The sequence below is a fragment of the Python bivittatus genome, unplaced genomic scaffold, assembly GCF_059951505.1.
Source record: "Python bivittatus isolate LINGU-HERP-01145 unplaced genomic scaffold, Pbiv_v1 ctg000700_np1212, whole genome shotgun sequence".
Lineage (NCBI taxonomy): Eukaryota > Metazoa > Chordata > Lepidosauria > Squamata > Pythonidae > Python > Python bivittatus.
In genome coordinates this window covers 33,003,074-33,028,795 of record NW_028277098.1, presented here as the reverse complement: position 1 = coordinate 33,028,795, position 25,722 = coordinate 33,003,074, and the positions used below count along the sequence as shown (strand labels likewise).

The window sequence follows — 25,722 nt, the reverse complement described above, 5'->3', positions numbered from 1 at the left end:
GTCCTGAAACTAAGTTTTCTGAATGTTTGTTATTGAGAATATCAATTCATATTTTGACAAAAACATTGTGAGGAAAACCCTGAGATGCTTTCTGTTCAGTTACATGTGAAACTTGATATAAAACAATAACTGATACATAGTAGATAAATTAGAAGTAAGTTGATATTTTAAAATACATTTAAAATATTAATCTCTTACCTTTCAGTTCATCTCTAGCAAAAAAGGCAGCAAGACAATCTTGTAAGGTTACTGTTGGACCCCAAAACCAGCTAGGAACACATGAGACAACAAACCTGAAACATCATTGACAGAAAAACAGCAATTGTTCTGCTGTTATAGCAGAAACATCAATGCAAAAGAATTCACATACTGGAAAGAAACCAACTAACCTTTTGAAATATTCCACAAAAAACGCAATCCATCCTTGAGGAGCATATGCTTCACCACAAGATCCTGCCTTGACAAGAGAGGTCTGATGATTTGCAGAATGCAGCTTAGCAAGGTCTTCCTTACCTGGAATGGGTAAAGACAAATCCTGGAAAGTTTCCAGGATAACTGAAACCTATAACAAAATAGACACAAAAACTTATTTTTCAATTTACTTAATCAAATTGTATAATTATATTTGCTTCTTTTAAACTTTGCATACAAGAAAACATAGCGCTGCTTAGCTGCAATTATACCACTTGATGGCAACCTACACATAATTATAAGTTTACCATAAAGTATGCATTAATATAAATTATAAATTCACTGTAAAGTATGAATGAATATAAATATATACTTAGTGATAAATATTAAAATATTTATAGTGGAGAGGGTAGAAAATTAAAGAAATAACTATGAACAGGAAATGGACTAGTCAGACATGTTTGAAAAACCTAGCTGGAATAATCTAGGAATTGTTTGTATATTACTTAAAAAAAAATTTTTTTTTCCACACAAAAAGAGAAATTTTGCATAAGCTGCAATATTGTAAAACTTACCCGATCACATGTGAGACACTGTACGGAACTTAAAATAGAACCATCAAATATGTCAGATATAACACTTCGGTATTTTTTGTTTTTCTTCTTTTTAGAGGAAGACACAGTTGGAACTAAAAAGAGAGAGAGAGAAAAAACATTACAAAACATTATTTGAGTTGCCCAGAGGTAATTAACAGTAATTTCTACATGGATTTTGGAAAATTCAAAAATAGCATCAGTGGAAATGGGTTGGGTAGGGAGAAACAAACAGGCACTACTTAATTTATTAGCACTGAAGAAGTACAAAATATTTGCAAGGCTACTTTAGTATATGTCCTGGTGAAGTAAGCTTTAGATGGTGCTAACCTACCTTGCCTGATGTTGAAAAAGCTAAGCAGGGCCCAATTAGCACTTGGAGATTTTTTTTTTTTTAAAAAAGAAGGAATGGCAAACCATTTCTGTGTTATCACCAAAGAAGTGTCCATGTAATCACCAGAAGTCTAGCTTGACTCAGAGGAGAGTTAACTTTATCTTAGAATATTGAAATATAACCCCACTTAAATTTTAAGCTTTGGAAGAGGAGATAAATTTACAAAGGTACAAAATTACTTTACAGGTAGTCCTCAAGTTACGACCATTCGTTCAGCAACTGTTTGAAGTTACAGCAGTGCTGAATGAAGGGACTTACTACTGGTCCTTGAAGTTCCAGCCGTTGAAGTGCCTCTGCAGTCACATGCACAAAATTTGGGTGCCTGGCAATCAGCTCATGCTTACAACCAGTTGCAGTGTCCCACGGTCACATGATCGCCATTTGCGCATTTCCCTGCCAGCTTCCCCCAAGCAAAGTCAATGGGAAGCCAGCAAGGAAGGTTGCAAGTTGTTGGGGTAAGTTTCCTCCCCCTCAGGCCTTTCTTTGCTTACACACACAACACCCTTCTTCCCCCTTCGCTTGCACACACCCTGCACCCTCTTTCCCTGGCCTCCCTGCACTTGCACATATGTATGCACGCAACCCATACCCTCTTTCCATGGTCTCCCTGCAATAGCACACACCCTGCACCCTCCCTGCAATCACACACACACATCCCCTTGCGATCTCACATGCACACACACACACATCGCATCCTCTTTCCATGGCCTCCCTGCGATTACACGCACCCCACTCCCTCTTTCCATGGCCTCCCTGCAATCGCACACATGCATGCACACGTACCCCACACCCTTTTCCTGCTTAGCGACACACGTCTTGGGTTATGATGACAACCGAGACTGCCTAGATTGCTGTCACTAAGCAATGCGGTCATGTGATGTCGCACTTATGACAATGTTGCTTACCGACAGCAATCTCGGTCCCAACTGCAGTTGTAACTCAAGGACTACCTGTAGGAACTGTGATGTAAACTAATTCAAACCAGAAAAGACAAAATTCAATGAGCTTTAGTAGAAGTTTGAAACCCCCCCAAAATGAAAGACTAATATATTATTGGAAAACAATACTGTATTTAAACAATGCTTTGACAAACCTAGTAAAATGATGCAACTCCCCAAGGGCAAGCAACAGATAAACAAAAGTTACAGTACTAAAGTTTAATCCCTAGATAAAAATCATGCGTGCTTGCATTCATTTACTGTACATTACTGTTTTAGTTTATGTGGATTGGAAAAAGGGCTGGCAGTTACACAAAAATCCTAAAGCTCTTAATGCAGCAGTGGACAACTTCCTTGAGTCAGAGGCTACTTACCTGACTAGCTGTAGACTATAGACAATGAAGCCAGAATGGTGTCACCAATGAAAAAGTCAAGATTGAACAATGACTTTTCCCCCACCTTGGGAGGAGAGTTTTAAAATAATGAGACCAATTGTTTCTGTTTTCCACTCTTCAAAACGTATGTACTCCAAACAACCAAAAATAGCCAAATATCGCATAACAAACGTTGGCAGCAGAATGGGGAAACAAAAAGTGAAATTGTGGATTGTCTTGGGAGGCTTGCAGGATGACTAAGGATGGAAATGATAGCAATTTCCTTCCCAGATGACTACTCCTTTTCATTCCCACTATTTTTCAATAAAGGAAAAATGGGTTCTGTTATGAAAAGTATGTGCATGTGTTTGTATGAATGCATGTATGTATCCATGCGTGTGTGTGTGTTAAAGTTAAGCCTCTAACAGGAAAAGTTAACTGTATCTGTTTCCATGCATGAGCTGAGGTGACTACACAAATAAAGTGATTTGAACTTTATCAAATCAAAGAAATGCCCACATCTCCTATTTATAAACATATAACATATATACTATACAACCTAGCCTCTTCTTAATACTTGTTCATCTCCCTCTTACAATGAAGATTTTTTTTCTTTTCCTAACTGAAGTTAAATATTTGAGAGATAAGATAAACCTAGAGAAAGCATTCACTACACATGCCATGGTAACAGGTGAGCTGTTAAGTGGCTTATTACTAAGAATTGCCTTGTACACTGGAGATATAGAACGTAATTACTAGTAGTATATTTTGTCATATTTAAAGCAGGTCCACTAAAATAGGCTGTAACTTGATTGCAAATAATTTGAATAGATCTCCTATGCCTGCATTCACCCCACTGTCACGTTTGTTCATTATTAATATAGCTCAGATAGGTGTCTTCTAACCTATTTATTCCTTTTCTTTCTTTTGCTTAAGTCTTCTATTATTTATGTATATACTCTCACTTAGAATTGGTAGAACATATCCTGATTTTTGGTTAGACAGCTATTACAGAATTATTACCCCATATCTATCCCTCTACATATAAAAACATTCCATGCCAAAGAATCATTAAGTGTTCATCAGAATCACTTGAGTAAGGTCACAGTATGGCACACTAGTAGTTAAAATGGATCTCAGAGTAGAAAGAATGCTGCATAATCTTGGAAAATACATTACAGAGAAGGCAAATGTTAGGCAAGTTCATGAAATAGAATGTTCTGTTGTTCCTTTGGCCACTGCCTAATCTCTGCTTGAGACAGTCCCCCAATCCTCTAGAGCAGATGTAACAGAAGGCAAAGGAAATCAAGAATTAGTTCCATCAGCATGACATTACTATGGAACCCAAGCTAATGTTATGCATGTATCTATTTAAAACTGCCTTTTAACCACTTCCAAGTAATAGTCATACAATCACCTGAATATCTGCTGTGTATTTGTACCTTCACTGTTTCCTGATTATTCAAAAGTTCAGCTGTTTCAAGGAAACTGTTTATATCTTTCTCTGTGTCGTCCATAGAATTTGTTCTATTCATTTTGGTACGCAAGGATCTCTCTTTTCTACAGTCTTTAGGTGTATTTCCATCATCCTCAATTAACATTGCATTTTCTGCAGGATCATCTGCCACAGGTTTTGACCAAGCATCATTTTCTACCTTATCATTGTTAACACATGATTGAAAATCTGTATCTGATTGGCTTTTTTCTTCTTCCATTCTCTCATCACCATTTGTTGCGTTAGTATCCTCTACTGCAATAACAGTCTCTTTTAACTCTTCATGAAGCAAATCCATTAAACAACGCAGAAATTCCTGAGCATCCTGAAATTTAAAACAGGTAAGTACACGGTTTAAAATATGCATCTGAATAATGTGGTAGCTTTCAAAAAAATACTAATCAGTTAGAATGATTATATGAGGCAGAATATATGCGCAATGTATTGCTTTTTAGTTACTTCCATTTTATAATGTTTTCTGTACAAAGATAGGGTTGGATCCAGAGGAGTATGCAGGGAAGAGAACTGACAGAACATGACTTTTTTCTCTAGCTTTTTTTGCTCATAGATTCTCCTTGGAATGCCTGTTGTGGGCATCAGATCCTGCTAAATAGATTGGGCTATTGCACGAATGGTTCAGAGAGAAAGAGTGGAATGTTTTTCTCCCATCTGATTTTTGGCCTTCCCTTCCCCATGTCAGAGCCATTTTATGCAAAAGAGTCCTTGACCATCAGAAGATGGGGAAGAAGACAAGCCACATCCCAAAAGTCTCTGTTCTTTACACTGTACCTACCACTATAATTAAATGTAAATGTTGCATTAATACAACATTTAGTTTTGAAGATTGAGATACAGAATTTCTGTCAATTAAATTACTTTTAAAACAAAAGAGATATGGTCTTAGCTTTCTGCCTAGAACTACCTACCTAGAACTCTCTGCATAGAATAAAATTAAGCTTTCTATTGTAAGGTGTTTACATTACATTATACTGTAGTTATAAGGCTGAATTAATCAAATTAATTGAATAAAGGAAAAATATACAAAAAAGTTTAACAGTTTATCAGTAAATTGAACGTTATTTTTCTTTCACATTATTAAAATTACACCCAGTATCCTTTTTTTATTTGTGCATATATATTTTACAGTGGAACCTCGAGTTACGAATTTAATCCGTTCCGTGACTCTGGTTGCAACTCGAACTGGTCGCAACACGAGGCAAATTTTCCCATAAGGTTCAATGTAATTACCGTTAATCTGTTCCGGCATCCGCGGATCACGCGTCAGGGGTGGAAAAATGGCTGCGGACCACGCGGCAGGGCGGAAAAATGGCCACGGACCACGTGTCAGGGGCGGAAAAATGGCCGTGGACGTGTCAGGGGTGGAAAAATGGCCGCAGACCACATGTCGGGGTGGAAAATGGCCACGGACCACGCGGCAGGGCGGAAAAACGGCCGCGGACCATGTGGAACGGGCGGAAAAATGGCCGCGGACCACATGGAACGGGCGGAAAAATGGCCGCGGACCACATGGAACGGGCAGAAAATGGCCGCGGACCACGTGGCGCGGGCGGAAAAATGGCCGCGGACTACGTGGAATGGGCGGAAAAAGGCCGCGGATCCGGTTCGTAAGTCGAGGCGAGTTCGCAAGTCGAGGTAAATTTTTGGGGCTGGAGCTGGTCATATCTCAAAAAATTCGTAAGGAGGGGCGTTCGTAACTAGAGGTACCACTGTACTTGTATTTTTATCTCTTTCAATCTTACAGCTGCTTAGCAGCAATCATTTTTGGTGTAAAAAATCTTAAGAAAAACTTACCTGTTGAGAATAGCCTCGAAATGTTGGATTAACTGCTTTAATTCCTTGAAACAAATTTGTAGGGACAACAGCCCCTGGCCTGAAATAAAAAACATTTAACAGCATTTATACTTCCTCAAATTGAATGAAATGCTTCAGTTTAGCAAATCATGAATATTATAGCTAGGAAATCAAGAATACTCTCCTATACCACAATCATACAGGATTTATTCCCATGCAAACTTACATAGAATCTACTTGACTGATCGATGTGGTTCCACTGGTAGATAGTCAGTACTGGATGTTTCTTTTAAATAGTAAATCTTAGATCAAAATGCTTTACTATTTATTAAATTACAGTAACTCTTAACCCAACAAGGATTCTGATGGGCTGTTCCCTTCAGCAGAACTGGGAAATGGAAGGTATCTTTCTGCTGTAGAACCTCCGGCCTCCCCACTCCAAAAGCTGACATCCTCAAATTGTTCCAGATGATATCCCAACCTTCCAGATCAGATGTTGGTGGTACACCATGGAATTTGGGGAAGAAATTAAACAAAAATCCATTGTATGAACAGAAATATGTAATGTAATGTTAGATTTCATTCTTAAGATTGTATGCAGTCCACTTTTGGGAAGTATTCTCATGGGAAAAAATATCATATATGAAATTGATTTATAAAAAAACATTTATCAAAATGAAAATAATACCATACCTGCTTTTATGCCAGAGTTCTGTCATAAGTTTGTAGTAACTTCTGCAAATGGCTGGTTTTTTATCTGTCCGAGCTAAACTCCCACAGTCAAGGAAAAACTGTGTCAGTGGGGGGCTGATAAGGAAAAAAAAAACACTAGTATTTTGAAACAATGCTACATCTATCCATGGTCCTTCAGTCTTAGAGAATTCAACTATCATATGAATTCTTTATCATTAAAAAAGTCATTTAATGTTCAATGTAGTCGATAATATTGTCCAACCCTCCCACCTCTTTTCAACATGCTAAGAGCAAATGCTCTTGTATGTCATAATCAATGACTATATATATATATACATATATATATATATATTTTCACTGTTGCAACAGTTAATTCCTGGCAAAACATCTGTTAGGTCTTATATATAAATTGTTACTGGAATATGATTTAAAAACTGAACAAGTAAAAGACTGCATGATTAAAGACATGGAGAATTTAAGCAGAGCAATTGACTTACAGAAATATTGATAGAAGGTAATATTAAGTTTACTCTGAATATTACAAATATTGGAAGAAATTTGTTTAATGGTATATTACTTCAGTGTGGACTGCAAAATTGAATAATTCATATTTTAAAAAACTAATGCAAATTACACAATCAGGTTGGATCATTCTTCCATATCTGGTGCAATTTTACAAAACTGAGCAATTCTGGAAGATGATCCCTTCCTTTTCTACCAGTTGTTTTTCTGTTACGTATCACCAAGCCTTATATTCCTACAAAGTATACTCAGTTGGCTATACATATAATATCCACTGCTAGGATACTCTACGCTTTCCACTAGAAATTATATTCGATCCCTTCACTAGACAACTGGCAGATTAAACTTTGGGAATATGCATCAATTTCCAATCAATATGCATCATTAAAAAAATGTCTAAAAAGTAAGTCTGATAATAACTTTAATTTAATTTGGAAACAATTCATGGACTATCACTTTTCACATGGCCTTCTGCCACATCTAAAGTTTTTTTTTTTTAATGTAAGGTTTTAAAACACTAGATTTTATGATGGACTGCTTCAGATTAATTAGAAATTCTTGTTAATCTTTATTATTTTGACTGTTAATTCTTATCATTTCAGCCATTTTTATTAATTTCTGATCCGATTCTAGTATCGATTCTTGAAGTGTTAAACTACTATATGATTATATTTGTTCCAATCTATTATGACTTGTAAGAATAATTTTTTTTAATATTTTGCAAATTCTTTGTGTAATTTGTAAATCTTAAATATACACTTTCCCCCTTATTTTCTTCTTTCATTTTTTCTATCTTCACTCTTCATGTATCTCTAAAAATGTAACAATAGACCTTACAGAACTGACATATAATATATATATATATATATATATATATATATATATATATATATATATGCATGCCGGATTAATGAAATCAGTATAGCTCATTATTGAACATTATTTGCTGAGGCAGAACTTCGGCATTATATCACAATAGATTTTAAGTTCTTTTATTTATGCAATGAGACAGGAAGTAACCAGAAAACTATGTTCTTAAAAGTATCCATGGAGAAAAGTCTATTGAAAACTTTTCTTTGTTTCCGACAGGAAGTTATTAGTGTTATTTGCCCATATAAAAGCATACAAATACTAATGACAGAGTCCAGAAACATCTGAATTGGGTTCACTTACTATTAGACATTGATCTTTTGTAAGTTGCCTTAAAATTACACCTGCCCACTTGGATGACCTCTTACAAGATGGAGAGATAGACTATGAAAAGAACTTGGCCCCAACTGGATACCATAGTGAAAGACTAAATGAAATGTAACTATCTATTGAAGTCATTGCTTTGGATATCAACACTATCTGGATGAATAGAATGATTAAATGATTTATCTTTACCTTAGGTTACTGATTGAAATTTATGACTAAAGGAAAGGAAAACACACACAAATTTATATACATTTTTTTTTTTACCAATTTGAAAGAGCCTGTAAAGCTGCATTCATGTAACAGGTGTTTCCAATATTTCTCAAGCCTGTCAAACCTGTAAATAAGGAACAGTGCTTAGCAAGCCAAAGGAAAAAATTACAATATGTACAGGATATAAATAATCCCTTATACCAGCGGTCCCCAACCTTTCTGGCACCAGGGACCAGTTTCATGGAAGACAATTTTTCCATGGACTGCGGGGGGGATGGTTTCGGGATGATTCAAGCACATTACATGATAGGGTTTTGATATGAGTCTGCAAGCAATTTATTATGGTCTCTGTGCAGTCAAACCTCTCTGCTGATAATCTGTATTTTCAGCCGCTCCCCAGCGCTAGCATCACCACCTCAGCTCCACCTCAGATCATCAGGCATTAGATTCTCATAAGGAGCGCACAACCTAGATCCCTCACATGCGCAGTTCACAGTAGGGTTCGCACTCCTATGAGAATCTAATGCCGCCGCTGATCTGACAGGAGGCGGAGCTCAGGCAGTAATGCGAGCGATGGGGAGCGGCTGTAAATACAGATGAAGCTTCGCTTGCTTGCCCGCCGCTCACCTCCTCCTATACAGCCTGGTTCCTAACAGGCCATGGACTGGTACCAGTCCACGGCCCGGGGGTTGGGCATCCCTGCCTTACACTATAGAAATTTAGAAGTAGCATTTTTGAAATATTTACAGAATTTCTGAGAACTCAGCATGTTTACCCTCAGTAAATTTACTCTGAAAACAATGTTACTATTATGCTTTCACACAGAAATCTGCATAAAAGACAATGTGTGACATTCACCATCTAACTGCATTCCCATTTTTAGGCTAAGTTTCAATAAGTAAAAAAAATGTCTACAGATGGGAAGGCAACTCATCCCAGCAACCGAACATTTTTTGTTAGCCTTAAAAATGAATTAATTGTAATTACCTTATTAATAATTTGTTCATTTAATAATATTCATGTGAATTACCCTATTGTATTACCTCTTGCCTTTAATTCATCTTCTTCATCAACCTGTACATCTAGGTCATCAAATGTTGCAATTAAAGGAATTTTCAGCGTTGGGATACTGGGTAACTTAATATCCTTAATGGAAGATAAAAAAGGCAAATCCTAAGCAGCATTCTTCAAAAACATTACAACATTCTTTTTATTTTTCTTTAAGCAGCCTATAAAGTTATTTACATTAATTTCCAGGGTACATTTTCCATTCAAAGCCAAAAGTCTAATGATGTATGCATATCATAGTATTTCATTATTGGATAATGTAACTTAGCTAGAAGAAGCTCTCATGTAGGAACACACATCTGCCACAACATATTGTTTGGCAACAGAAATGGTTCCTTTTGTGGTAAGGAACACCTGGGTATTACAAATTAATGACATAATAGCTTTGATACAACACTTTGGGATATTTCCCAGTTCTGTCATCAGATGGCTCATTGTTTAAACAACTACTGCATACATAAATAATCACAGTCTATTCACAGAAGTAACAGACATGTGTGCTAGACAAAAAACAAGCAGTAAATCTGCTAGACAAAAAAAATACAGTAAACTAGAAATATTTTTTTTACTCTTAACCATATTTCTACATAATAAGTACATATAAATTACATTTTCCATTATATTTCTTTCTGCAGATTACTTAATGCTTAATTAATTAATTAGTACTCCCCAAAAAATCCTTAGCAAGGGGTTGTTTGGATCCAAAGCCCCAACACAACCACAACTTATACAGAAATAGATATATTACAATCTCAGCTACAAATACTGATACGGCATTTTGATTTTCAAGGAAATCACCTAAGACCATTAAGAAGCACAAACATTTATAAACACAATTCTTTTATAAAGATATACATTTCTCATATTAAAGCTGCTTTTAAAATATTTGTCTACATACTATCAGACAGAAGAATAAAACTCCATTTTTTTTTAGTTACGATATTACAAGTTCCAACAGGAACAGCAAAAAAATCTACTTACAATGCTATCTCCCTATAAAATCCTAGTAGAAAATGTGCCTGATTACCTGTAGGATATGTTCTGGACCTGGGGAAGATAACCGTACATTTTGCAATGAAGAATGAGTTCTCAGCTTTCTATCCAGAAACACTTCTTTGCTACATGCATAACACCAGACCCGAAGTGTTGTAAGATTAACTGTTAAACAGTGCTTTGTTTCCTAGGAAACAAAATAGTAATGAATGAGATTTTGATTACAAGAAAGGCCAATATGAACACTGGTTACTCTGTTGCACAGTGTAACTATACGTGTGTGTGTGCACGTATGTATATACACATACTGTACACATACACACAATCTAAATCAACTCACTGCAGCTTGAAGGCCTCTTTACTGAATGTTATGGACGCTAACTGACCACACTATGATCTAATGCTGTTTGGTATATAGATTTTCTTTTTTACTTCCCAGGCTGGAGTCTAAGAGAGTGTGACTGGCCCTAAATTAGCCAACTGGCTTCTCTGTCTAACGGAGGACTAGAACTTGGGATTCCCTGCTCCTAGCATAGTACCTCACATACTGGCTCTCATATATTTACTCACCTACCCACTGATAAAGATTTATTACTGCTTGTACTTTATATAATCTTCAGCAGATCATGCACAAGGAAAAGGAAGGAGACAGATGGTTAAGTCCACATGTACTAAAAGGTCAATAGAGACAGGTTCAAGGCAATGTCATACTAAACAGAGTAATAGAGTCAAATCGCTCAACCCTGTATAATTAGTATGTTAGTATCCATCCCAAGGAACAGTGCACTTCTTGTCCAGATTAATGTGCTTACGGTGTGTTTCCCTTGCTTCAAGACTCTTAAGTCTTGCAAAAGAATGCAGTTTTGCTCGTTCTTAATTGAAATGGTGTTTTGCAATCATTGCAACATTAAGTTTCTACATAAAGCCCCCTTTAGCACTAAGAAATAGTTTTGGGAATTACAAATTCAAATCATAACATGTTACAATTTTCATTAAAATTTTATGAAACAAAAGCATTTTACTTCATTGCATATCATGAACACTAGTAACTACTTACTTGGTTATAAAATTACTAAAAAAAGCATCAAAATAGTGACAAAAATATGCAAGACAAATAGTAATTTAATGCTGAAAAACAGCTTACAAAGATTCATTATTCTGCCTGTTCCACAAACATATTATTCACACACAATTATTCAGAATAAACTTTATATCAATATCAATTTAGATGACTATGGATTTAACCAGCCTTTCCTGAACAGCTAAATAATTCAGGTAGCCTACTAATTTTAACTTCAAGATTGCCTTCATTTCCTTAGTTTGGTTAATATTTTCATGTATTTTTTATGCTTGTTTTCAATGTCTTTTTTGCTTATTGGATTCTTCTCAGAAAAGCAGGATATAAATGTATTGAATAGATTATACATGAAATTGAGTTATTCTGGGATTCCAACATAAAACTATTCAAATTTCTATCAATCATGCATATTAATAAATTATCATTAGAGAAATGTGGCAGGACTCATAAGCACAGAACACCAAGAAATTCTGAACTGTGAAGATTGTGTAAACTGTCAAAACTTAATAATATGCAAACATACCTCTGAATGTATGGTGCTATGATCTATATGTGACTCCCCACAACCGACATAGGAGCATCTATTCTGTCAAACAAAACAAAGTAAACGTTACAAGATGCAATCCACTACAGTAGATAAACAGCTGAACCCACTACAAGTTTCATAGAAATTTGAGCAGTTTGTTTTCTTAGCTCACAGCTAACTAGTATCACTTTAAAAATAGAACAGTGATAGTGCCAAGGGAAGCCTCTGAAGAAGCATGGTGAATAGGATTGTGGAAAAGGATTGATGGAAAGGAACAAAATGGTGATATTAACAGATCTTTTGGGACCATTTTAATTAATTCACAGCAAAGCATTTTTTACTCAGGCTTGCATAAATTATTACCCATGCTAACACTACAAGAAATACAGAATCAGAAGTGAAATGCTGTTCCCTTTCAACCACTATATAGAGGAATTTCTATTTTGATAAAAGGATTTGTACTTACTTTAGAAGCAGAATTAAAAATGTATACCCTACAAATTACTTTTTCTTCCTTCCTAATAAACAATCCAGCTGTTTATTTTATTTTTAGGTTCAGTACAATATCATACGGAAACTACAACTGTCATTGCTGGGGAGAATTTCTGTGATAAAAATGAATGTCTTGCCCAGAATGATGTTTTTGTTTCACACAATACCTGTTTTGACAACTGATGTACCATTTAAACAGTGGTAGAAGGATATATCTAAATGTGCGTGACAGGGACAAGGCTGCCAATGGCTTTCTTATTTAATTAGAAAGATTTAAAGTAGACAAAAGAGTTTATGGTTTTGAACATTGTAAGACTGAGTTTGAAATGGAATTATGTACAAATGATGAACATGTAATTGCTAAAATGTATAAACTTCTATTGAAATTTGAAACAGAAGAACAAGTGAAAGAATATATGATAAGGTGGGCTAAAAATTTTGGTTATAATATACAGATGGAACAATGGGAAAATATGTGGTTGAAAGGATTGAAATTTACACTATGTTATAATTTTAAAGAGAATTTTTATAAAATTATGTACCGTTGGTATATGTCACCAGAGAAATTGTCTAGGATGTATACAGCACTTCAAATTCATGTTGGAAATATGAACATCAAGAAGGGACGTTTTATCATGTTTGGTGGACATGTAAAAAAGCTAGAAAATTTTGGATTCAAATACATACACTGCTTCAGAGGATTTTAAAGATTACTATACAGTTGTGGGGAGAGGTCTTTCTTTCAGGACTGATGGACAAACAGTTGGAAAAAAGTCATGGAATTTTGTTTTTGTATATGATAACTGCAGCGACATTATTGTATGCACAAAGATGGAAAGATTCAGCAATACCTACAATGGAGGAATGGTTGATGAAGATAATGGAACTCATTGAGATGGCCAAACTGAGAAAAAACAATATCTATGTTTATTGCTGACTGGAAAGCCCTTATGGGCTTTTTGTGTAAAACAGAAAAAAAATAAACTTATGATTTATGGTTTTGATGATCAGACAGGATACAGGGTAAACTATAGAAAGAAGACAGTCTTGTTGCAACCTTAGAGTAAGAGGTAAATTTATAATTGTACTTATAACTACTGTAAAGAAGATAGAAAGCCACTTCTTTGTATCTTTTTTCTTTCTTTTCTATTTTTACTTTTTTTTGCTTTCTTGCACTTTAGCTTTCTTTCTGATTTTTTCTTTTTCTTTCCTTCTTCTTACTTTATATTAATTTATATTAGTTTTTATCTTCCTTTTTAAAACTTTTAATAAAATTATATTTTAAAAAAAGTACAATATCATACAGTCAGTTATGCATTTCTTAGAGCTATTATTCTTTTCAATGATTGCTTAAATTATATTTTATCATATGCACATTTATTTATAAATTCAATTTCTAAGCAACCTATTCATCAATTACTCTTTCAATGGCTCAAACCTTAACCCTAACCCTAATCCTAACCCTATATTTACTTGAGCCTAAATATATATCATAAAAAAGGTTTCATAACATTAGGTGTTGGGCTTTAATATCTACCAATGCTTCTTAAATGTAATTTAATGTATCTATAAGCAAAGAAAAAGCTATGACTATAATAACATAGAATATGTAAGTTTTACAAACATGATTAATATTATGGCAGTTTTTAAAATTGTCCTGTCCCACTGGAAATCTCTGCTATGCAACTAAATAGCCATTACACTGACATGCTTTGCTGAATTTAAACAAAAACATAAAGAATGAAATGCATCAACGTACTGGAATTGATTCAAATTCTTACTACAATGTTGAATTATTATAAGGCAGCATAAATGTACATTACCCTAAAAACTTCTGATTAATACATAATTCAAAGTTAAAATATAAAGTAGCCTTTCAGTAAGAATATGCAAGCATATGTTAAAATGTTGTTTTTTTTAATTTGCCATTACATTTATTTAGGGAACTGCTTTTTCAGAAAAGAGACTTTACAAAATTGGGGCATAATATGGCTCTGCTAAAATCATCTTAAAAATATTATCTGAAACATGTTCTTCGCAAAAAAAAAAATCATAGGGTACTTAGTATACATTTCACCCAACATTTTCAATAAAAATGGAATGTTGACCTGCAAGTTACAGATGAAATTAAAATGTAACATGGTTCTGCTGTTAGAGCACTAGACTTGATTGCCAACTTTCCAAATTCTAAGCACAGCTCAAAAATGGATTTGAAATGTAGCCTTCATTAAGGGAACAATATACAATTTGCATACAAACACAACTTCCAGAAATTTCAAGTAATCCCAGTTATGACTAGAGATCAATAAAAGTAATCAGTAAATAAATACAGTGGTACCTCGGTTCACGAACGCTTCTGTTCACGAACAATTCGGTTCACGAACAGCACTGTTCGCAAAATTTTGCTTCCGTTCACAAACTCCGCATTGAGTGACGAACAGGATCCGCGGCCATTTTCCCTGCTGACGCACGTGGTTGTGGCTTCCTGTAGGGAGGGGGACTCTCCCTCCAAACAATAACCGCCTCCCCACCCACCTTCCTGTCCTCCACGCCAGAAGTCGCCTCAAGCAAGGTTAGTGTCCTCTCTCTTCATACTGTACCATACTGTACTTTGTTTCATATTTTTGTGGTTTAAAAAAAAATACATATGATTCAGAATGGATTAACCGTATTTACATTGAACCTTATGGGAAAATTTTATTCGGTTGGTAACCAAAATCGGTTGGCGACCAAATTTGTAGGGGTCAGAATGGATTAATCGTATTTACATTGAACCTTATGGGAAAATTTGATTCGGGTCGCAACCAATTTGGGTCGCGACCAGAATCGCGGAACGAATTAAGTTGTGACCCGAGGTACCACTGTACTGGTTACAGAGTTAATGCCTAGCAAAGTTGCACTTTCAGAAAGAGAAATTTTTAGTCATTGCACATTACATATGCTAATTCTGCTTACCTCTAAGCATGCCCAGAGATTTGGTCCTTTTACTTTGCAGTCTTGACAAGTCCCCTATTAAAAACAACAAGGAATCATGCAATTAGTTAATAAAATTAGGTAATAAGGAACAAAAAAAGAGAAACCTTATTGTCATACTGGAAATACTCAATATTTTATTGCATATCAACTTAAAAAAACTTCTGTTATTTTAAAATAGATGCTTATTTTGATTTTTAAGTAATGGCATGCACAAGTGGTGTTTCTAAAAAATATGATTAACATTTTTAATTTCAAAATGTCATATTCATGTATATTACCTCCAGCCCATAAATACATGACACCTACATTCTCCACTTAAGAAAGTAGGTAAAACTTCATGACTTCTAATTATTAATAAGACATGATAACTATTGTAACAGCTAACACACATTGACTTTAATTAAATACTATTTGACAAAGATGAGAATTTAAGAATGAAGCAAAAATTAATACAACAAAGAAATTTCTAAAGAGTAACTCACATGAGATTTGTGTATCAAGTCTTCTTTGGTTATCTCACCAACAGATTCGAGATGTGAGCAATCGTTGCTTTGCTGTGGCATTTTAACAGCAGTCATGTTCAAGTATCTATAGAGTATCTACATATTGAGAACAAAGTACTACTATAGTATTATGAGATGTAACTGGTGCAACAAACAATATGCAGCAAAGTCTTATTAAAAATGAAACTAGATTATGTAATCTGATATAATTTATATTAACATTATGGAATGAATATAAAATAATAAAACAAAAAAGAATGGGAGGCATGAAGATTAGAACTGTGAAAAGCATTTGAAAAGGGGCACACCATAAAGCATGTTAGTACAAATGAATCATTCTTCCAGCTATTTCACAAGCTGTCACCAGCTGTATGTGCATGTGTGTCCTAGCAAAAGTATTTTTGTGCATGCACACATATCGGGAACTTTCAAAGCAGCTGTGTCAGTCTTCAAGAGGATATGGCTACTGTAATGCTTTCAGAAGGGGTGCTTTGCTTATGCTAATGAGCTTTGAAAAGATCCCCTTTCAAATACTTTGCCCTAGATTACATATTTATCCAAGAAATGTTTCTGATATACAATAAAAATAAAGCAAATGCTTGTTTACAATACAGATCAAAGGACTTTTCTCTTTACAATATCCTGGTACTTGCTATGACATCTAAAACAAATTTGGAAAACACTTTATAAGGAAAACACTGAATACACTCTGTGTAATACAACATAGACATTGATTCTGAATCATGATGATGCCAAAATAATGAAACATGCATTGTGACATCACAATGCAAGCTTCATCTTAACTTGCACCATGACATTGCAGACAAGCATGTAAGGGGGCAGAGTTTGTGTTGCAATGTACATTTCATCATTTGTTCCTGCCCTGCACGGATGACTATGTAATACAATATAGTATTTATTTGTTTACATTTCTATGTAAATGTTGATTTCTTTCATATTTTGTAGAACTCACAACCTAATATAAAATATACTGTACTCCTATAACTTTAGTGCCATGCTATTCATAACTAATGGACTTTTACTTTTAGGACTTAGAGCACACCTTTTTTTTAAGATCAGGAGATGAAAGTTTTATCACTAGGTTAGCCACATTTAAATTATTTTAACCTTCATGGCAATTCTTGAGCATTTATGTAAAGGTTGAGAATATTCAACAGCTTCACTTATCCTATCTTCTTTACTAAAACCTCAGAATTGTTTTTTTTAATTGCAATATTGCAGATGAACAAACTGTTGGTAAAAGTATTTGCTGCCTTTGGTTGGAATGTTCAATACGCTTTAATGTTAAAAAAATATACCCAGGTTAGCCTTGGGTTTACATTATCCTTGTTCTTCTCATTTATATGTAACTGAGCTAAAGGACACAATGAGAAGCTATTTCCTTTATTTTTCAATGTTTTTTAAAGTAGTGGTTGTACTTCACAACAAAATAACAGTATTATGTATCAAAGAACAAACAGATAATATAGGGTTTTCAATTAAGGTATACAACTAATATGTTGCTGGTGCATTCTTGAAATTTTGGCCGTTTGAAGTAAATGGCTCCCACCTGGATACTGTGGGCATTTTGCACAGCATTTTACCAATAAAGTTGCTCAGATTCTCCATATTCTTGACTCCACGTGGGCAAAGTTCTTAGTGTACCTAGGGTACCATCTTACCCTATTATTTATGATCCCTTTTGGTCTATGAATTTCAAGGAATTGGATAAGGTGCTAATTAGATTATCTCCTACCATCTGTTCTTTGGACCTTTGCAGGTCCTGGCTATTGTGGGGAGTAGGTGAAGAATGGGTAGATCTGAGAAATTGTCAATATCTTCTTGAGAGAGGGGGAGTTATTAACAGTTTTGAAGAAGAGTGGTATGCCCCCCCTTGTGAAAAGGCCATTCCCAAATCTATGGGGTCTAGACAATTATTGTCCATCCTCCAATCTCCCTTTTTGGGGGAGGTTGTTGAGACAGTGGTGGCAGACCAACTTCACAGTACCCTAGAAGTGGATTATTTGGACCCTTCTCAGTTGGGGTTCAGACCTGAATATGGGACAGAGATGGCACTGGCTGCTATCTTGGATTACCTATACTGGGACCTGAATGGAGATAGTGCACCCCTCCTAGTGCTGTTGGACTTCAGTGGCTTTTGGTATCATTGGCTATGGTACCTTACTAGACCATATACCTTAATAGACCTTCAGGGATTTGGGATTGGAGGCACTGCCTTGCAGGGATTCCACTCCTTCCTCAGTGGGCAGTTTCAGTCTATAGTAATGAGGGATGACAGACCATCCCAGTGGCCTCTGCAATGAAGGGTTCTACAGAGATCAGTCCTTTCTTTTCAACATCCATATGAAACCACTGGGAGAGGTCATCCAATGGTTTGGGATGCAGCATCTTTAGTATGTTGATATCTAACTATATATCTCCACCCCAGGCTTTGGGGGTGATGCATCAATGTCCTGTCTTGGTGCCTGGAGTCCATGGCTAGAACGGCTTTTGTCCAACTTTTGCTGGTGCATCAATCATGACCTTACCTAGTGCAAGGGGACCTAGTTATAACAACTCACAATCTCATTGCTACCCATTTGGACTATTGGAACACGCTTTATATTAGGCTGCCCTTAAAGTTTACTCAGAAACTTCAACTGGTCCAGAATGCAGTGGCCCACATACTTACTAGCTCTCAGCAGTGTATAACGTTGGGAGTGTATAACACTGAATCTGTGGGCCCTGAATTGATTGCCCATTGGCTGTTGGCTACAATCAAAGGAGTTGGTGTTAACCTATAAAGGCCTTTATGGCCTGGTACCTGGAGGACTATCTCTTCCACCTGGAATCAACCCGACCCACTGGATTTTTTGGAAATAAATTGCCAAAATATAGTCCCACACTTCCAAGATGTGGCGGGAAGAGGGTATGACATTAGAAGACACTGCTTTTATGTAGCAGTGCTGATGCTTTGAAATAACCTCCTAATGGAGATCAGGCTGGCCCCCACATTGTTAACCTTCAGGAAAATGTTTAAAAACTTAGTTATTTCAGAGGACATTATTTTAGTTTAAGAACTGCACCATCTTTTATTTCCTTCTTTTCTGTTTTCTCATGTGTTGTTAATGTTATTTTCATTTCTGGGGTTTTATGGTGTTCTCTTTCAGTCACACCATGGATGCTTTCAATTTTTTTTTACTATGGAAGCTACTGACAGCAATATTAGATTGGGGCAGGGTATAAAGCTAATAAATAAATATCATCATGCTCCTAAGTGAGCCCCCGTGAAAGATAGCAATCTGTTGATAACTTGTAAACTCAATGGTTTCCAATTTCCCCCCACCCCCGAAACTGTCATGGGGGACTTTGCCCAGCTGTACTGGTGCCATGGCTTTACTTGGGACAGAAGGATCTGCCTATTGTGGTAGCTCACACCCTCATCACCATGCACATTGACTAGTACAACATGCTTTATGTGGGGTTGCCTTTAAATATCACCCTGAAGCTTCAGGTGGTGCAAAATGCAGTGGCCTAGGTGCTTGCTGGTGGGCACATATTATGCCTAGTTTGTGGACTCTACATTAGCTTCCTATCTGCTTTCAAGTACAATTTAAAGTGCTGGTTTTAACCTATAAAGCTCTTTATGGTTTGGCACTGGGTTACCTTTGGGACCGCATCTCTCCACTGGAATCAGCCCAACCATTTTGATCATGCCGGGAGAAACAGTTAACTGTCCTCCATTTTTGGGAGGTCAGGGGGCTGAGACCCAGAGGTATTGTTTTTCTGTTGTTGGACTGGCCCCCTGGAATGCTCCTGCAAGTGCATTTGGCCCCAACTCTGATCACCTTCTAGAAGCTTCTCAAAATGGAGCTGTTCCGGAGGGCATTTGGGGGCTGACACCAGATGCTATCTGGAATGTAGGTGTATTTATTTTTTATTGTTGCTTTTTAAATTTTTGCCATTATTGTTCTTTATATTGTGAGTGTCAAGAGTCCATATACAATTGCAAAAAAAAAGAAATGTGACACATAAAAAAAATAAATAAATAACTACAATTAAACACCTAACAGCACAGTCTATGGTACAACAGATGATTTCAATATCTGCTTTACTGACCAATTCCTCAAGCAAACTATATTTATCCTTTTCTTTTTTTCAAAACTATTTCCTCTAACACACTGGGAAAAATGAATACATTCAAGATGAGGGTAATTTGTAAATCTTCTCATGAATCATTTTCACAGCTTATTAAAAAATGTGGATAATCCTACTTACATATGTTCAGAGATACATTTATAAGGAAAGACCCCATTGTACAATACTAATTTTATCTTTGAAAAAACAAAAGCAGAACCAATAGCTGAAATAAATATGCATTAAGATGGATTCAGAAAACAAAACATTTTCTGATGACTATTGCCCAATCTATTTAACTTCTATTTTTCTTCTTATTCTTACCCAAAAGAGTTCAGTACTGTAAAAGATACAATTTCACAACTATAACTCAGCTCATTATATGCCTAACTGTGTTAAGTCAAAGCATTTCAAGATATAAAATTATCCAAAACAATAAGTTTAATACTATAATCTGCTTTATGCTACCTGGATTTTGATTTCATTCTTGGGGAATAAAAAAAAAAAGAACAAGGAGAACGCATGTGTGCTGTTCTGCAGTGTATTCTGCTGATTGATCTTTTTGCAGTAAAACTGCTGCCCCAGCATTACTGCAAGCTGCAGCTGAGTTTTCATCCATCCCTATATTTAACTCTGTTCTGCATCACAGAATAGAGTTCCCAAGTGTTTATTAAATGAAATAACAGCATTAAATGGAGCAATACTCTGACAGAAATTTAATCCCTCTCTCTCTCTCTGTCCTCAGCAACAAATATATATTTTATCCCACAGGTTTGAGATACCTCTATGTCCTTTTTTACAGGTTAGCAGAGATAAAAACATACTTTCCATTACAATAGCACAATCTTATGAAACAGAACATATGTTCATATTTTCATTCCCTGAAGCCTTGCACCTATTTTTCCTGAGTGAAACAATAAATGGCTCAGTGTACCTTTGAGCTTCACAAATATTATTCAGCTATATTATGGCTTCCAAAAATAAAGTTACTTCTCTCTGGACCTAAGGCCGGAATCCCCCCTTCAGAATTTATTTTCTAAATTTAGAAAACCGTCTGGACCACGGACCAGGGGGAAAGCTTCCCCCAAGGAGAAGCCTCTTTACCTTTAGAAATGCAGAGGCTTAATCCAGGAATGGACTCTGCACATGTTCAGAGGCTGCATTCAGCTTCAGGAGGACCGGCCTCATACATTTTAGATCTAAAAAGCGGTCCTGAACTAGATTCCGGACTTGAGGTGTGGGTCAGAGAAAGAGAGAAAAGGCTGGGATGAGCCTAAAACGTGCTTCCTGAAGGAAGAAAACGGACTTCTCACCGGCAGCAGCAGGTAAACTCGTCCCCCTGAATAAGCCCCTCAATGTCCTGAGGACAAGGAGCGGAATTTCATCCGAAAACCTCCAGATTTCCTCACATCCTTAACGGTCTCTCCACCTCAAAGCCACCGGTGCTGCTGCTTCTTCCTCCTCCTCCTCCTCTTCTTCTTCTTCGTCCTCCTCCTCGCCTGGGTCCCAAGGCCAATCCAGGAAAACTAAACGCTTCCCCCCAGTGCTGGAGGAGAAAGAGGAGGAGACGCCTTCTTTTCCTTCTCTTTCCCCCCTTTTTCCAGCGGACTCCCGAACGCCGGCGTCGCTTCAGCTCGCCTGTGCCCCACAACAAAGATGGCGTCGCTGGCTTTCTTGTGGCTCGAGGGGGCTAGAGTAGAAAGCGAGTGCGCCCAAAGTAAAGATGGTGGCGCTGGAATTCCTCCGCCGGCGCCCCGCCCCGGAGATGACAGGTCCGCTAGAGCGGAGCGCCTGCGCTTAAAGCTGAGCGTAGGGATCGGTGATAGCCTTGTGCATGGAAAGGAGGAAGCTAGCTTAGAAAGGCCGTCCTTTCAATAACCCAGTTCTAAGAGAGCTGTACATAGACAGCCTTGCTTTTAGTTCGGTTAGATTTCCTTTGATCTCGGAAGCACATTTCTGCCTGTGTTTCCCTTCAGCGAAGCACTGCCTCATAGATATAGAAAAGTGAAGAGCTAAAATCCTCCTGGACATCTTTAGTTTTTGGCTGTAAGCTTCAAACAGCATGTTTACGCCAGGATAGCCTGTATCTCAGATGTTATTTCCTATTAAAAAAGAAAAAAATAGGGCTACCGGATCAGGACTGCAAAATCCGGAAACCACAAGAAGGCAGGGTCGAGTTAGAGTTTTTTCTGTATCTCTTTTCTACTATCTAGTGGTCATCAGGATATTTGCAGCAAGGATCTGGTAGCCCTAAAAATGGGGTTGCTGCTGTCTTCGCCTCCTCCTTCTGACCCTGCTTCTCCCTCTTCCACATAATTATTACAAAGAAATTATACATTTAGAAAATTGTTAAAAAAACCTCTTTAAAGTCTTAAGATAGAACCGCCAAATTTCCTGCAATGAAAACTTGTTCTTAACAAAGGGAATCCAATACTTAATTCAATCTAAATTAAACATCCCCTATCATCATTATAGATATCGCTTGGTAAAGCAGCCATGAAGACCTTGGAAAAAACATTTAGATGCTGTAATGTGGCTATGCCTAAAACGATCAGAATTGTTCAAGCCATGGTATTCTTTGTGACACTCTATAGAAGCGAAAGTTGGACTTTGAAGAAGCAGGATAGGAAGAGTATGGATCCTTTTGAACTTTGGTGTTGGAGAAGATTCCTGAGAATACCATGGACAGCCAAGAAACAAACCAATAGATCATCGAACAAATCAATTCAGAGTTCACACTTGAAGAACAAATGGCCAGGCTCAAATTATCCTACTTTGGACACATTATGCGAAGACCCAGCTCTCTGGAGAAGGCTCTAATGATGGGAATGATGGAAGGAAAGAGAAGAAGAGGATGGCCAGCAACATGGTGGATGGAGTCAGTTACAGTGGCAAAGTACCACAGAATGGTGGCAAAGAAAGTTTTCCACTTTTCTACCATCTAGTGGTTACTAGATTTTTGCAACCAGGATTTGGTAGTTCAAGCACAAACTCAATTGTGTTCAATAGAGACAAAACTGGTTTAAAGTGTATAGAAAAAATATAGAAAGTTATTTGAGCATTTGAGACTGAAATTCTTGCAAATATATCTTCAACCCAGTGACACTTGTAGAAAAATCTAAAGGCCCAGCGCCATTATAGTTAAGTAAAGTCATGTAGGCAAGAAGGACAAAAAGTGGGTCATGTACAGATCAAAGAACACAAGATAAATAAACTAAGTCAGTATGCCTGTAACATTTCATTTTTAACCCTTTGAATGCCTGCATTCCATGTAATATGAATGAATATATTAAAAGAAATATTTTTTTTCACAGGACTCTGGTGTGAAAAGTTGGACAGAAGCATTTGATCAGTGAGTATGTGAGGGAAATGGGAACAGAATACCTATGGACTACAGTGGTACCTCGGGATACGAACTTAATCCGTTCCGTGACTCTGGTTGCAACTCGAGTTGGTCTCAAGTCGAGGTAAAGTTTCCCATAGGGTTCAATGTAAATCTGGTTAATCCGTTCCGCCCTCCGAATTTGGTCGCAACCCGAGGCAAATTTCCCCATAGGGTTCAATGTAAATCCGGTTAATCCGTTCCACCCTCCGCCCGAATTTGGTCGCAACCCGAGGCAATTTCCTCTTCAGAGCCTGACTCCCGCCAAGCCTGCTCTGCATTTTCTTTGGAGCCATGCTAACATGCACACCAAAAACCTTCACAAAACACCGCAAAACACACCACGAGCCTCACCGAACATCTCCTTGCTACCGCGACCTCGGCCACAGGAAGCCGCGACTGCGTGACAGCAGGGAAAATGGCCGCGGATCCGGTTCGTAAGTAGAGGCAAGTTCATAACCCGAGGTAAAATTTTCCTGCCGAAGCTGGTCGTAACCCAAAATGTTCGTTAGTAGAGGCGTTCGTATCCCGAGGTACCACTGTATTTCATCCTTACCCTTTGTGCTGGCTTCTCCCTGATCCATCCCCCAATCTAAGCCTGGTAAAGGGAAAGTACAGGTAAGATGGTAAAAAGGGAAGAGTATGGATATCTAGGCTTACATCTGACAGACCCCAGTCTCTTTTCCTCATCCTAGGTGAGTAGCAGGAACTCTAGTCAATCAGTCAGGTCACCAGTACTCCTACAGCCAACCCAATATGGGATCTGGAGGGTTGAGGGTCTCCAGTCAGTATTAGTTATGGAAGCAAGAGTGTACAGTATGTGTACAAACTAGGAAAGGGGACTCAGTTGACTCAAACAAAATTCAACTGGTTGAAATAAAATAGAAATTGGTGTCAGTAAATGAACCAGCTTCTTATACTGCTCCATCCTGGCTGCACCCACTATTGATGAGTGCAGGACACGTGAAGGAAGATATGTGTGAGGGTGCCCATCCTGAAGATATTTTATGCACTACATTTTGGCCACTCCTCCAGTAAAATCAACAGTTGCTATAAGTAACGATTGATCCTAGGACATGTCTAAAAGATTCCAGTGGCGAATTGAAAACACAACTTACAGCTCAGAACTAAGTGCAAGCCTAAAGATTATTTTGATTAACAAAATGAAGCTTTCAACCAATAGGAATCTCAAAGGAGGAGTTTTAAGGTCTCCCAAGAGAAAAACATATATTTTTAAGTGAAAAAGAAAGATCTAACTTCAAAGTGCTTGATCTAACTGGCACCAGTCCAGAAAAGAAAATGCCAAACTCTAACTTAACCCCAAGCCTTTGCCCCTCTGCCTTCTGCCTTCAGAGGTAAATCATTGCCTTCTTCAGGAGACACGATGGCTGAATGGAGATGCCAGAAATGGTAATAATGATGGTGGTAATAATAATAAAGGCAATAATAAAAAGGCAATAGTAATAGTAAGACTAATTCATTGGTTCTGAAACCCCAGTTGTTGTTGAGAATTATTTTTAATCATTGTAATGACAAATATAGCTTTTTATACCATCTAAACTCTGTTCCCTGGGTGACTGTCTTACTCTGTCTTACGTTACAGAGCAAAACAGCCCTTCTGAGGCAGTTGCATAGGATAACAGCCTCTATTTTGTTCCAATCTAAGCTGTACACTTTAGATTCTTGAAAAATATCTCTCTTGCAAAACATACCACAGGTTGAAACAAGAATAAATCCAATTAGATTCCCTGACCTCATGTCACCATATCCTGCAATCCTTTTTGTTTGTAACATAAGGATGACGCATTAGATCTTATAAATCTAATATTGGATATTGATAGAAACGTCTAAGCAAACTCTTATCCAGGAGTCATGTTACTCTACATTTTCTATCTCTACAGTTTCTCTATCTGCCTGCATCTTCCTCC

The 25,722-nt window shown here is 36.9% G+C and overlaps 1 protein-coding gene across 3 annotated transcripts in view; it reads right to left on the bottom strand.

Moving 5' to 3' along the window:
• USP33 (ubiquitin specific peptidase 33) overlaps positions 1-22,330 on the bottom strand; it is a 35,551-nt gene extending 13,221 nt beyond the window's left edge. Inside the window, exons 1-13 of one of the 3 annotated variants that reach the window (XM_007423810.4) lie at positions 21,726-22,330; positions 16,255-16,371; positions 15,752-15,805; positions 12,302-12,364; positions 10,735-10,887; positions 9,683-9,785; positions 8,694-8,763; positions 6,711-6,824; positions 6,018-6,096; positions 4,128-4,530; positions 987-1,099; positions 390-562; positions 199-293 (exon numbers count right to left, since the gene is read on the bottom strand). In XM_007423810.4, the coding sequence (XP_007423872.1) occupies positions 199-293; positions 390-562; positions 987-1,099; positions 4,128-4,530; positions 6,018-6,096; positions 6,711-6,824; positions 8,694-8,763; positions 9,683-9,785; positions 10,735-10,887; positions 12,302-12,364; positions 15,752-15,805; positions 16,255-16,350 (1,516 nt within the window). In that variant the 5' untranslated portion in view covers positions 16,351-16,371; positions 21,726-22,330. Of the gene's footprint in view, positions 1-198; positions 294-389; positions 563-986; positions 1,100-4,127; positions 4,531-6,017; positions 6,097-6,710; positions 6,825-8,693; positions 8,764-9,682; positions 9,786-10,734; positions 10,888-12,301; positions 12,365-15,751; positions 15,806-16,254; positions 16,372-21,516; positions 21,658-21,725 lie in introns of those variants that run through there. The other 2 variants (XM_007423811.4, XM_088128402.1) reach the window with 2 other exon arrangements.
• Positions 22,331-25,722: the final 3,392 nt, after the last annotated feature.